Genomic DNA, 14232 nt, shown 5'->3' with positions numbered 1-14232 from the left:
GACAAAATGCGCTCCAGAAAGTCACCCAACATCCTCTGACAGGACCTTCCAAATCCATGACTTTGAACTCAATCACCAGGAAGGACAAGGACAGCAGGTACATGGGAACACCACCCCCTGCAAATTCCCCTCTAAGCCACTCACCATCTTGACTTGGAAATATATCGCCGTTCCTTCAGTGTCGCTGGGTAAAACCCTGGAATTCCCTTTCTAACAACATTGTGGGTCAACCTACAGAACCTGGATTGCAATGGTTCAACAAGGCAGCTCATCAGCACCTTCTCAAGGGCAATTGGAGATTGATAATAAATGCTAGCCTAGCCATTGATGCCAACATCCTCCCAATGATAAATAAAATAAATGCTGCTTTCCCGGCTGGCTCAACTTTGCAGATCGTGCTGCGTATCTGGTGATGTAGCCTGTTACTCTGATTGGCCAAACTTCTCACCCACATCTGGCTCAACCTTGATTCATATCACATTCTTGGTTTACTGGAACTCCGTGCCTGAAAAGGGTGATCAAAGCAGGAATCCTCTCCAATGTTTCAGAAATATTTCAACGAGCACTTGAAATGCTATTGGCCAAGTGCTGGAAACTTGGATTGGAATGGGATGTTTGGCAACAAGCAGGAGCATGATGAGCCCAGGGGACTCGTATTGTGCGATGTGAAATGAACAAGTTAAATTTTTCCACTTGGTACTTCACCTGATAACCTCTGCCCACTCACTTCACTCACCTTTGCCCCTTTACAGACTCTTTATATTCTCCTGACTATGTCCCTATCTCTGTATCATTAATGGTTTTAGCTACCACACATTAGGTCCCTTCATTCAAGTGAGTAATATGAATTGGAAGTAGCTGAGATCCCAGCACCAATTCCTGTGGCACACCATTCATTACTTCCTGCCAACTGACAAACTACCCATAATACCTGTCTTCTACTTCCTGTTAGCAAACCAATCCTCAATCCGTGCTAACAAAGTGTGGAGCTGGATGAACACAGCAGGCCAAGCAGCATCTTAGGAGTACAAAAGCTGACATTTTCGGCTTAGGCCCTTCATCAGAAAAAGGGGATGGGGAGAGGATACTGAAATAAATAGGGAGAGAAGGGGCGGCGAATAGAGGAGAAGATAGGTGGAGAGGAGAGTATTGGTGGGGAGGTAGGGAGGGGATAGGTCAGTCTGGGGAGGACGGACAAGTCAAGGGGGTGGGATGAGGTTAGTAGGTAGAAGATGGGGGTGGGGCTTGAGGTGGGAGGAGGGTATAGGTGAGAGGAAGAACAGGTTAGGGAGGCGGGGATGAGCTGGGCTTGTTTTGGGGGAGGGGAGATTTTGAAGCTGGTGAAATCCACATTGATTCCATTGGGCTGCAGGGTTCCCAAGCGGAATATGAGTTGCTGTTCCTGAAACCTACAGGTGGCATCATTGTGGCACTACAGGAGTCCCAGGATGGACATGCCATCTGAGGAATGGGAGGGGGAGTTGAAATGGTTTGCGACTGGGAGGTGCAGTTGTTTTTTGTGAACTGAGCGTAGATGTTCTGCAAAGCGGTCCCAAGCCTCTGCTTGGTTTCCCCAATGTAGAGGAAGCCACACCGGGTACAATGGATACAGTATACCACATTGGCAGATGTGCAGGTGAACCTCTGCTTAATGTGGAATGTCATCTTGGGGCCTGGGATGGGGGTGAGGGAGGAGGTGTGGGGGCAAGTGTAGCCCTTCCTGTGATTGTAGGAGAAAGTGCTGGGTGTGGTGGGGTTGGAGGGGAGTGTGGAGCGGACAAGGGAGTCACGGAGAGAGTGGTCTCTCTGGAAGGCAGACAAGGGTGGGGATGGCAAAATGTCTTGGTGATGGGGTCAGATTGTAGATGGCGGAAGTGTCAGAGGATGATGCGTTGTAGGCGGAGATTGGTGGGGTGGTGTGTGAGGACTATCTGCAGTTCCCATTATCTCTGATCTCAATCCGTGCTAATCTGTTACCCCCAACAGCATGAAAGCAGCACTTTGAAAGCCTCTAGCCTGCCCCCACATAGTGTAACCATTGTATTTACTCTCCCACTTTGACTTTGTAGCTGAGATAGAGCTCACAAAGTGAGCCAGATCAGTAATCATTTTAAAAGACATTGCCTTTATATTAATTAACACCTACTTTTTGCTCTTCAGGGGTTTATAGGACCTCCTGGCATGGGTGGACCACGCGGGCCAGAAGGTACAAAGGTAAGTGTGTTCTCAGAATGCACTCCAGCAGGATCATTTGGTTCACAACATCTGAGTCTGAATGCAATAAACATTGCTGGTTAGCCCAGTATTCACTGCCTATCCCTAACTGCCCAGAGAGCAGTTAAGGATCAATCACAATGTTGTGGGTTTGGAGTCATTTGTAAGGCAGACCAGGTAAAGATAGCTGTTTCCTTTCCTAAAGGACTTTGGGGAAACAGGTGGGTTTTCCCCTGACAGTCAACAATGAATATACCATCATTAGACGCTGAATTCCAGATTTTTATTGAATTCAAGTTCCATCATCTGCCACAGTAGGATTTGAAGGAAAGTTCCCAGATTATCTTCTCAGTTCTCTGAGTTAATACCCTGGTAATAATACTACGTGGCCGTCTCCACCCCATTTCAAAGGATATCAAAGCCCATTATCATTAGCTTTTACCTGTGGTGTGTGGGCATCCTTGGCAAGGCCAACACTTACTGGCCATCCCTAATTGCCCTTGGGAAGGTGACGGAGAGCCAGCTGCCTGACTGACTTCCTGGGACGTTTCAGAGGGCAGTTAAGAAATGATCTCATTACTGGGTCTGGAGTCACACGTAGGGCAGACCAGTTCAGGAAAGCAGATTCCTGCCACTAAAGAATATTAGCAAACAACAATCTGATCACTAGATTTTCATTGATTGTTAAATAAAGTTAAATTCCACAGCTATCGTGGAATTTGAGTCACTGTGGCACAGTGGCTCAGTGATTAGTACTGCAGCCTCACAGCAACAGAGACCGAGGTTTGATTCCAACCTTGGGTAATTGCCTGTGTGGAGTTTGCACATTCTCCTTGTCTCTGTGTGGGTTTCCTCTGGGTGCTCCAGTTTCCTCCCAGAGTCCAAAGATGTGCAGGTTAGGTCGATTGGCCATGCTAAATTGTCTGTAGTGCCTGGGGTGGAAAATGCAGGGATGCTCTTCAGTGTGAACTTGATGGGCCAAATGGTCTGCTTCCACACTGTAAGGATTCCACGAAAGTTGATCAAATGTTCCTGGATCATTAGTGTAGACCTACAAGCTATTTCCCCAAAAACAATACCACCTCAGTACCACTGCGTAATCACAGAGAGATAAATTAACACACTGGTTTTGCTTCACATTTTGTTACTGGAAAGTTGTTGCTCATTTTAGACTCAGAATTGCCTGCCTTTTCATCTGTAGTTCATCTGTTTGAAAGTTTCACTGAATTATTTTGTTTTGAGGTGTTTTGTGTAATGTGTGTCATTTCGTTTTCAGGGTATTGCTGGACCCCACGGGAGAAAGGGCCCCAAAGGAAGACCGGTGAGTTCTTTCCCCTATTGAATGGTACCTTTCACATACAGAAATCTCACCCACACCCTGTGATTGGTCATGATCATTGATGCTGTGAAATGCTGATGCCTGAAATGACAGCATGTGATATAAATCTTAATCACATTCTGTTCCCTTCCTTGCTTAGAGGAGATGATTAACTCTGTATTGGTGTCACAAAAAGGAATTTTAGACAAACATGCAAAGTATTTATGTCTGTGTCACAACTTCAAAGTGTTTTCTGCCTTTGAAGGACCAGGAAGTTCTTTAATTTGATGGGCAGGGGTGATATTACAACCACTGAGCTTTCACAATCCATTTACTTTGTTAAAGTTTGTGCTTTTGTTATTATGTAGCGAAGATAAAGGCAGTGCAATTAATTTAGGATAAAGTCAAAGGACAGTGATTGCTGGTGATCTGAAACAAAAGCAAGCAATGGTGGAGAAACTCAGTAGGTCTGATAGCATCTGTAGAGACAGAAACAGAGTTAACATTTTGAACCCAGTGGCCTGAGATGACGAGATACTACTTCTCTGAGGGTTGGGAATCTGTGGAACTCACTGCCCCAGAGTACAGTGGAGGCAAAATCAATCACCAGATTCAAGAAAGAAATAAATATGTTTCTGATGAAAAGCAGGATTAAAGGGCAATGGGGACCAGTCGGGAGAGCGGAGTTGAGACCAGGATAAGATCAGCCATGAGATAATGGGAACTGCAGATGCTGGAGAATTCCAAGATAATAAAATGTGAGGCTGGATGAACACAGCAGGCCAAGCAGCATCTCAGGAGCACAAAAGCTGATGTTTCGGGCCTAGACCCTTCATCAGAGAGGGGGATGGGGAGAGGGAACTGGAATAAATAGGGAGAGAGGGGGAGGCGGACCAAAGATGTAGAGTAAAGAAGATAGGTGGAGAGAGTATAGGTAGGGAGGGGATAGGTCAGTCCAGGGAAGACGGACAGGTCAAGGAGGTGGGATGAGGTTAGTAGGTAGATGGGGGTGCGGCTTGGGGTGGGAGGAAGGGATGGGTGAGAGGAAGAACCGGTTAGGGAGGCAGAGACAGGTTGGACTGGTTTTGGGATGCAGTGGGTGGGGGGGAAGAGCTGGGCTGGTTATGTGGTGCAGTGGGGGGAGGGGACGAACTGGGCTGGTTTAGGGATGCAGTAGGGGAAGGGGAGATTTTGAAACTGGTGAAGTCCACATTGATACCATTAGGGTGCAGGGTTCCCAGGCGGAATATGAGTTGCTGTTCCTGCAATCTTCGGGTGGCATCATTGTGGCAGTGCAGGAGGCCCATGATGGACATGTCATCTAGAGAATGGGAGGGGGAGTGGAAATGGTTTGCGACTGGGAGGTGCAATTGTTTGTTGCGAACTGAGCGGAGGTGTTCTGCAAAGCGGAGGCTTGGGGACCGCTTTGCAGAACACCTCCGCTCAGTTCGCAACAAACAACTGCACCTCCCAGTCGCAAACCATTTCCACTCCCCCTCCCATTCTCTAGATGACATGTCCATCATGGGCCTCCTGCACTGCCACAATGATGCCACCCGAAGGTTGCAGGAACAGCAACTCATATTCCGCCTGGGAACCCTGCAGCCTAATGGTATCAATGTGGACTTCACCAGTTTCAAAATCTCCCCTTCCCCTACTGCATCCCTAAACCAGCCCAGTTCGTCCCCTCCCCCCACTGCACCACACAACCAGCCCAGCTCTTCCCCCCCCCAACCCACTGCATCCCAAAACCAGTCCAACCTGTCTCTGCCTCCCTAACCGGTTCTTCCTCTCACCCATCCCTTACTCCCACCCCCAAGCCGCACCCCCATCTACCTACTAACCTCATCCCACCTCCTTGACCTGTCCATCTTCCCTGGACTGACCTATCCCCTCCCTACCTCCCCACCTACACTCTCTCCACCTATCTTCTTTACTCTCCATCTTCGGTCCGCCTCCCCCTCTCTCCCTATTTATTCCAGTTCCCTCTCCCCATCCCCCTCTCTGATGAAGGGTCTAGGCCCGAAACGTCAGCTTTTGTGCTCCTGAGATGCTGCTTGGCCTGCTGTGTACATCCAGCCTCACATTTTATTATCTAAGATCAGCCATGATCATGTTAAATGATGAAGGAAGATCAAAGGGCTAAAGGCCTACTCTTGCTCCTAATTCCTAAGTTCCTCTGATGCTTCATCAAGTAGGTTCTGCATGAATAAAAATAATCAAAAATCTCTTTCTTCAGAACAGAGAGGTTGTGAAACTCACTCCCAAGGGGAGAGTGACGTTAATAAGGTTGATGCATTTAAAGGGAGCTGTCAGAACACACAAGGGAGAAAGCATTAGATGAACAGACTGATAGGGTGAAGATGAAGTCAGGTGAGAGGGAGCTTGGATGGCGTTTGAGCACTGGCATAGACATGTGGACTAGCTCTACTGCTTCTTCCTGCTGTACATTCTGCTCCCTGACTGTCAGGATCCACTCGATGTGAACCACAGCACATTCTGGATCAGCTCCCATACCCTGGGAATCTCTTTTCAGTGAGGACAGACAACAACTTGAAACTCAACATAACCTTCAGTGTGCTACTGTACCCTTTAGCTGTCTGAGAAACATGGTATTTGCTGATAAAGACCTCAAACCAGGCTAACGTTCTGGAGATATGGGTTCAAATCCTCTACTCAGGACATTCTAATCTCTTGGTTATACTGGTCACCCAGGGCTTTCTTGATTGGGGTTATTAACCTCAGCCAATCAAATACCTCGTAGTCAATGAGGTACACCTGGTTCCAATCACTATATCACTCCCACCCAAGGCGGGAAACGGAGACCTGGTCATTGGCTTTTAGCTTTTCCTGCAATGTTTTTGCCCCAAGTCCCATTCCTCTGATTCCGACTTTGACATGCCCCGGACCACAGCCCATTTCTTGCATTCAGAGTATCTCCGGAGAGTTTCCTTGCCTTCTTCCAACAGTAACGGTGTTGAGGTGCATCCATCTTGGACCCTGAAGTTTGCTTGTCACTGGATGGAGAGGCACAGCCAATGGTTTCCAACAGGCCTTCTGGATGTTTTGAGGGGGCAGGTATGTTTTGCTCCTGCCATATTTGTGACGTAATAGCTTTCAGGTGATCCACCTGTTTGTTCAGGACTGTCTCACCTACCTGAGCTTTGTAAGTAATGGGACCGTGCCTCCTCTCATACCCACACAGGGCCATTTCCATCGTTCCAGCACCAAACATCATCCCCTGAATTAAATTATCTCTCTCACTGAGAGTAGACATGTGGCCATCGTTGATGTTCCCGCTGCCATTTCACCTTGCTCACCCCCAGGGCTGGGAAAATCAGGTTTGACCTGGAACAGAGTCTTCTCCCCATCAGTAACACAGCTGGAACTATCGCTGTCGTTGTGTATGGGGTGGTTTTGTAATCGGACAGCAACTGGGATAGTTTGGTCTCAAGTGAGGCTGTAGGCTGCTTCCTTAAACCTGCCTTCAATGTTTGGTCTGCTCTTTCCACAAGACCATTGGACATTGGATTGTATGGAGCTGCCCTTTTGTGCCAAATACCATTTGACTTTAGGGAATATCGGAATTCCCTGCTGGTAAATGACGCCCCATTGTCCATGACCAATACCTCCGGGAGTCCGTGTGTTGTGAATGATATTCAATCATCATCCCTGAGTTTGCCAAATGAACTTTACACACGTCCAACCACTTTGAATGAGTTTCCGCAATGACCAGGAACATGGAGCCCCTGAAAGGACCAGCATAACTGACATGTAACTGAGTCCAGGGTTTTCCCGGCCATTCCCACAAATGTGTGGGCACTGCTGGTGGTACGCTTTGCCCTTGTTGGCACTTTGGGCACTTGCTGCCCCACCAAAGCGGCTAGGTTGGCATCCAACCTTGGCCTCCAGACCGAGCTACTTGCCAGCATCTTCATCCTGGAAACCCCTGGCTGACGCTGATGGAGTTCAGCCAGTACCTGGCAGTGACCCTTACTCAGGACAATTACCCTTTCTCCCCAATGTAATATGCCACCCTGCGTGGTGGCCTCGTCTCACTGGGGCCAAAAAGGTTTCAATCCAGATTGCAATGGCCCCTCTGTTTCCCCCATTCCCACCAGCTGTTTTGGTCTCAATGGGACCGGATCTTTCTGTGCCGACAATCGGATCCGGTCCTTGGTGACCAGACGGGTTTCCAGAAAGTTTAAAACCAGAATGGACTGTTCCAGAGAGGCGCCACCGATGGAGTATCTGCCAGTGGAAGGCAGCTTAACACATCTACATTGACCAAATGGCTTCCTGCACGGTTTTCTAACTTGTACACACTGAGAATAAAGGCCCAACACTGAATTCTACAGGAAGGTTTGGGAAGAACCTTGCCTTCCTTCAGTAACCCTGGCAGAGCTTTGTGATCTGTTACGATGGCAAATTCCCAACGGTAAAGGTGTGGGTAGAACTTCTTGCGTCAACGATGACCACCAAACCTTCCTCCTCCAACCGGGCATATTTGCATTCGGCATCAGCCGGAGTCTGGGAAGCTTCCACTTTCGGGCGTTCCTCTCCGTTGCGCAAACCCGTGAGACAACACTAACCCCCATACTGTGTGGGGTGGCATCACATTTCAACCCACCTCTCGTTTCGGATTGTAGTGAGCCAACACCTTTGATGACGATAGCTGCTTTTTCATTTCCCTAAAGGCTGCTTCTTGGCTACATGATCATTTCCAAGGCTGAGATAACAAAGTGTGAAGCTGGATGAACACAGCAGACCAAGCAGCAGCTTAGGAGCACAAAAGCTGACGTTTCGGGCCGAGACCCCTCATCAGTAAAGGGGGATGGGGAGAGGATTCTGAAATAAATAGGGAGAGAGGGGGAGGCGGACCAAAGATGGAGAGGAGAGGATAAGTAGGGAGGGGATAGGTCAGTCTGGGGAGGACCAACAGGACAAGGTGATGGGAGGAGGTTAGTAGGTAGGAAATGGAGGTGCGGCTTGAGGTGGGAGGAGGGGATAGGTGAGAGGAAGAACAGGTTACAGACACGAGGACGAGCTGGGCTGGTTTTGGGATGCAGTGGGGGGAGGGGAGATTTTGAAGCTGGTGAATTCCACATTGATACCATTGGGCTGCAGGGTTCCCAAGCGGAATATGAGTTGCTGGTCCTGCAACCTTCGGGTGGCATCACTGTGGCACTGCATGATGTCCAGGATGGTCATGTTGTCTAAGGAATGGGAGGGGGAGTTGAAATGGTTCACCACTGGGAGGTGCAGTTGTTTATAGTGAACCGAGCGGAGGTGTTCTGCAAAGCGGTCCCCAAGCCTCTGCTTGGTTTCCCCAATGTAGAGGGAGCCACCAACGGGAACAGCAGATGCAGTATGCCACATTGGCAGATGTGCAGGTGAACATCTGCTTGATGTAGAAAGTCATCTTGGGGCCTGGGATGGGGGTGAGGGAGGAAGTGTGGGGGCAAGCGTAGCACTTTCTGTGGTGCAGGGGAAGGTGCCGGGTGTGGTGGGGTTGGAGGGGAGTGTGGAGCAGACAAGGGAGTCACGGAGAGAGTGGTCTCCCGGAAGGTAGACAAGGGTGGGGATGGAAAAATGTCTTTAGTGGTGGGGTCGGATTGTAGATGGTGGAAGTGTCAGAGGATGATGCGTTGTATCTGGAGGTTGGTGGGGTGGTATGTGAGGATAAGGGACGTTCTCTTTGGGCGGTTATTAGGGCGTCGGGGTGTAAGGAATGAGTTGTGGGAAACGCGGGAGACACGGCCAAGGGAGTTCTCGACCACCGCAGTGGGGGGGAGATGTTGCAGTCCTTGAAGAACAAGGACATCTGGGAAGTATGGGAGTGGAATGCCTCATCCTGGGAGCGGATGCGGCATAGGCGAAGGAATTGGGAATAGGTGATGGAATTTTTGCAGGAAGATGGGTGGGAGGAGGTGAATTCTAGGTAGCTGTGGAAGTCAGTGGGCTTGAAATGGACATCGGTTTGTTGGTGGTTACCTGAGATGGAGACAGAGAGGTCCAGGAAGGTGAGGGATGTGTTGGAGATGGTACAGGTGAACTTGAGGTTGGGGTGGAAGGTGTTGGTGAAGTGGATGAACCGTTCGAACTCCTCAATGTAATGGAGGAAGAGGTGGGGTGTAGGGCCCGTGTAGGTGCGGAAGAGGGACTGTTCCACGTAACCTACAAAGAGGCAGGCATAGCTGGGGCCCATGAGGGTACCCATGGCCACCCCCTTTGTCTGTAGGAAGTGGGAGGAATCAAAAGAGAAGTTGTTGAGGGTGAGGATGAGTTCGGCTAGGCGGATGAGGGTGTCGGTATAGAGGGACTGGTCGGGTCTGCGGGACAGGAAGAAGCAGAGGGCCTTAAGGCCATCTGCATGAGGAATGCAGGTATATAGGGACTGGACGTCCATGGTGAAAATGAGGTGTTGGGGACCAGGGAGTTGGATGTTCTGGAGGAGGTGGAGGGCATGGGTGGTGTCATGGACAAATGTAGGGAGTTCCTGGACCAAGGGGGAGAAAATGGAGTCCAGTTAGGTGGAGATGAGTTCGCTGGGGCAGGAGCAAGTGGAGAGAATGGGTCGGCCAGGGCAGGCGGGCTTGTGGATTTTGGGAAGGAGATAGAAGCGGGTGGAGCGGGGTTGGGGAACGCTGTGGTTGGAGGCTGTGGGTGGGAGGTCACCTGAGGTGATGAGGTTGTGGATGGTTTGGGAAATGATGGTTTGGTGCTGGGGGCAGGGTCATGATCCAGGGGGCGGTAGGAGGGCCCTGTTTCAGCAGCTGGCGTAAGGGAACCAGGATGGAGGCTAGGTTACATGGGAACTTTCCCGGAATAGTTCACTAACCCAAGGCAAGACCTAAGCTCCAGTACAGACGTGGGAGCTGGGGCACCTTTGAGAGCCCTCACTTTCCTTCCAATGGGTGTGACCTGGTTGTGTTGACTCTGCAACCGAAGTAGGTCACTTGGGGCACCTGGAACATTTTTTTTCCCTTTTGAGGCATATTGCCTGCCTGGGAAAAATGTTTAAGCACTATGTCCAAGTTCTTCAAGTGCTCTTTATTGGCCTTCCACTATTACTATGTCATCCAGATAACCTGGGGTAGCCCTGGGAAAATGTTCTCCATCATCTGCTGAGAAAGAGCTAAGTTTGATGATGCCCCAAATGGCACTCTTGTATATTGATATATTGATTGTAATGTGCTTCTGGGACTCCACATCCAGCCATAATTGATGTAGGTGTGACTCATGTTCAGCTTCATAAAGGACAGCGTCTCCTCCCCCCCCCAGCCTACTTTGTGTACAAGTCCTCCATGTGAGGGATTGGGTGTTTATCCAGCTGTGAGAAGCAGTTTACCATTTACTTAAAATCCTCACAAAGGCGTATTGTCCCATTAGGCTTCACAATCGGTACGAGCAGAGCTTCCCATTCTGCAGACTGCTGTAGTTTGATGATTCCTTCACTCTCCAGCCTCCTGAATTCCACTTCTACTTTTACCCACAAGGCAAATGGCACTGGGCAGGCCTTGCAAAATCTTGGAACTGTGACCTGGTCAACATGCAAAATGGCTCTGGCCCCTTGGATAGACCCAAGTCCTTCCTGAAAAACTCCTGGGTATTTTGCTAGGAGGCAGCCATTTTCCAATCGAGAAATGTTGAGCCAACCCAGGTAAATCTTTCTCAACCAATTCCAGCCCAACTGCTTAGGCCCGAGCCTTTTACGGCCATTAGTGGTAACTGCACCAACTGCTTCTCACAGGAGACCAGAACCAAAGTCATACCCTTCGCCTGCAGCAGTCCCCCAGAGTAAGTTCTCAATCTGGCTGAGGGCTTGTGCAAACTTAAAGGGCTTTAGTGAGTGTGCACTTTTGCATGGTTTTGTAGTTAGTCCCACATACCAGCATCTCATTCAGGCTTAACCCAAAAATCACATGCCTCTTCCGGTCATCTCAACCTAGTCAAAAACCCCAATACGGATTTCCCCAGTTTTACAATAGTCAAATCAAACCAATAGCATCTCAGAATTGGAGGCAATTGGAAGACGTAATATTCCTTAAGCAACTCCATCAACTTATTTTTCCCTGTTCTTTTGTGGGATGTGGGCGTCACTGGCTGGGACAGCATTTCTTGCCCATCCCTTGAGAAGGTGGGGGTGAGCTGCCTTCTAGAACCGCTGCAGTCCTCCTGCTGTAGTTGACCCACAATACTATTAGGGAGGGAATTCCAGGATTTCGACCCAGTGACAGTGAAGGAACGGTGATCTATTTCCAAGTCAGGATGGTGAGTGGCTTGGAGGGGAACTCACAGGCAATGGTGCTCCCATATGTCCGATGCCCTTGTCCTTCTAGATAGAAGTGGTCATGGGTTTGGAAGGTGCTGTCTGAGGATCTTCAGTGAATTTCTGCAGTGCGTCGTGTAGATAGTACACACTGCTGCTACAGAGCGTCGGTGGTGGAGGGAGTGAATGTTTGTGGACGTGGTGCCAATCAAGTGGCTGCTTTGTCCTGGATGGTGTGAAGCTTCTTGAGTGTTGTTGAGGCTGCACCCATCCAGGCAAATGGGGAGTATTCCATCACACTCCTGACTTGTGCCTTGGATTGTGTCAAGCTTGATAGTGGGGGATTCAGTGATGGTAACACCATTGAATGTCAAGGGACAGTGGTTAGATTGTCTCTTATTGGTGATGGTCATTTGTGGCTTGCCAGGTGTCAACCCACTCTTGGAAGGTTTTAGCCTCTGGGAAAGTTAAGCCCTTATAACCCAGAATGCTGCAAGCCTGCAATCAGTCAGGAGAATTGCTTGTTGCTTTTGAACTGCCCCAGAAATAAACTATTGTATACTTTCCATGTACTGTGCCCAGTCGTTGACAGCAGGATCAAATGAGTCAAACTTCCCAGTTAAAGATATGATGCCAGAAATGTTTACCCTAATTTCAAGATGACACTAGCAAATACATGTTCTTCAGGCATATGCCATTTTCTCTCGTCAACACTGAAATAACTGCACACTGGCCAGTATCCCATCGCCAAGACACCCTTTATTTACTCAATATACAGGAGGTGACCAGCCAACTCAGAGTCAGTCACCTGAGCTGAGGAGATCTAATCCGGTTATATCAGCCAGGACTTTCCTGATTGGCCCTGGTTAACAACCCCAACCAACAACCTCATAGTCAATGACGTCAACATGGCTCCGATCACTACACTGTAATAATATTTTGGCCAGCAAAAAACCCTCGCATACCAACACAAAAGGTAAATCATTGGGGGCAAATTGGATCCATTGCTGTTCTATTGGTCCAAATCCCACCAGTCAGGGATGCAAAGCAAAATCAAAATCCTTCAGATGCTGGAAACCTGAAATTAAGATGAAAAATATTATAAATACTGGGTCAGGTGGCACATGCGGAGAGAAGCCATGTTAACCATTATGACTTTAATATCTCAGCTCAAAGCAGCAGTAACTCTAGTTTGATTTGGTTTATTATTGCCACGTACTGAGATACAATGAAGCATTCTGTTTTGTGTGCTAACCAGACAAGTCATACCTTACATAAGTATATCAGTGTAATAGATCAGAATGATGAGTGAGTGAATGAATGTTTTATTGCCATTTGTATTTTACGGTGAAAAATAAATTAAAATGCAGTGAAAACCTTTCATTGTCACTATGGAACCAGTGCCATTTTGCGTAGTTATATTTTAAAGAGAGACCAGAACCCTTATGCCACTACTTCACCATTGCCAGTGCTAGACCCAACCAATGCCGTAGATGCCAGTCCTCAGATGTCATCTTTTGCCATTGGTCCTCCCTCACAGTCACTACCTCCATCGATATAGCATCTAATACTGGGTTACTGTACTCACCCGCCCACCAGCTCCTCAACTCTTACCCTCTCTGAAATGGCCCAGCAAGCCACTCAGATCGAGGGCAGTTAGGGATGGGTAGCAAATGCCCACATCCCATGAAAGAAAAGAGAAAGAAACCATAATTATTTAGAAATGAAGAAACAATGATAATTACCACAGGAGGATCTTGCTACTTGCTAGAGTCACATATGTCTTCCATCAGTGGCTGGTTTGAATATGGGACTGATATTGACTCAATTCACCACAAGCCTCACAGATGTATGTAGTTCCTGTGGTGTAGGCTGTACAGTTTGATAAACTGCTGCAGGTGAAATGTATCTGTGCTATGTGTGTGGAGAATGAGTTATCGGTTGCGGTTTTGATACTTACCACCATCATTCGCAATCTTTCACTGCCTGGGAAACAGCAGTTCTCAAACACGAATCCCTTCTGCACAATATTTGGTGAATAGTTAGCAGGTGGTACCAGGTTTGGAGGGCGCTGTGCCCAGAACAGGGGGGAACAGTTTAAATTCCGCACCAGGCTGTTCAGGGATGCTGACAGGAAGCATTTCTGGGAATCTGGAGCTCTCCTACACCTTCCCTCCACAACCCCTTCCAACACCCCCATCCCCCCCCCTCCCCCACCCCCCAGTCTCCACTCCAAATAAAAGGCTGGAAGTCAGTTGAAAATGTCAAAACGTTGTACTGAATTTGGTAAGTGTCAGCGCAGCATGGGTTATAAACCTGGGCCATTCAGGGGCAGCTAAGGTATACATCAACCAAGAGCTGAATAAATGGTATAACAAAGAAGAGGGGCTGAGTGGTCTCTTCTATGTCATGGATTCACGGAGTGATA

The 14232-nt window shown here is 48.5% G+C and overlaps 1 protein-coding gene across 4 annotated transcripts in view; it reads left to right on the top strand.

Moving 5' to 3' along the window:
* The window catches only part of LOC125456638 (collagen alpha-1(XXIV) chain), a 373921-nt gene that overhangs the window by 157072 nt on the left and 202617 nt on the right, over positions 1-14232 (top strand). For all 4 annotated transcript variants that reach the window (XM_059648175.1, XM_048539953.2, XM_059648174.1 and 1 more), the window contains 2 exons: positions 2161-2214; positions 3491-3535. In XM_059648175.1, the coding sequence (XP_059504158.1) occupies positions 2161-2214; positions 3491-3535 (99 nt within the window). The remainder of the gene's footprint in view (positions 1-2160; positions 2215-3490; positions 3536-14232) is intronic.

This window comes from Stegostoma tigrinum, chromosome 8 (assembly GCF_030684315.1).
Source record: "Stegostoma tigrinum isolate sSteTig4 chromosome 8, sSteTig4.hap1, whole genome shotgun sequence".
Classification (NCBI taxonomy): domain Eukaryota; kingdom Metazoa; phylum Chordata; class Chondrichthyes; order Orectolobiformes; family Stegostomatidae; genus Stegostoma; species Stegostoma tigrinum.
Note: the sequence above shows the minus strand (reverse complement) of the source record. Positions and strands in the feature narration are given on the sequence as shown.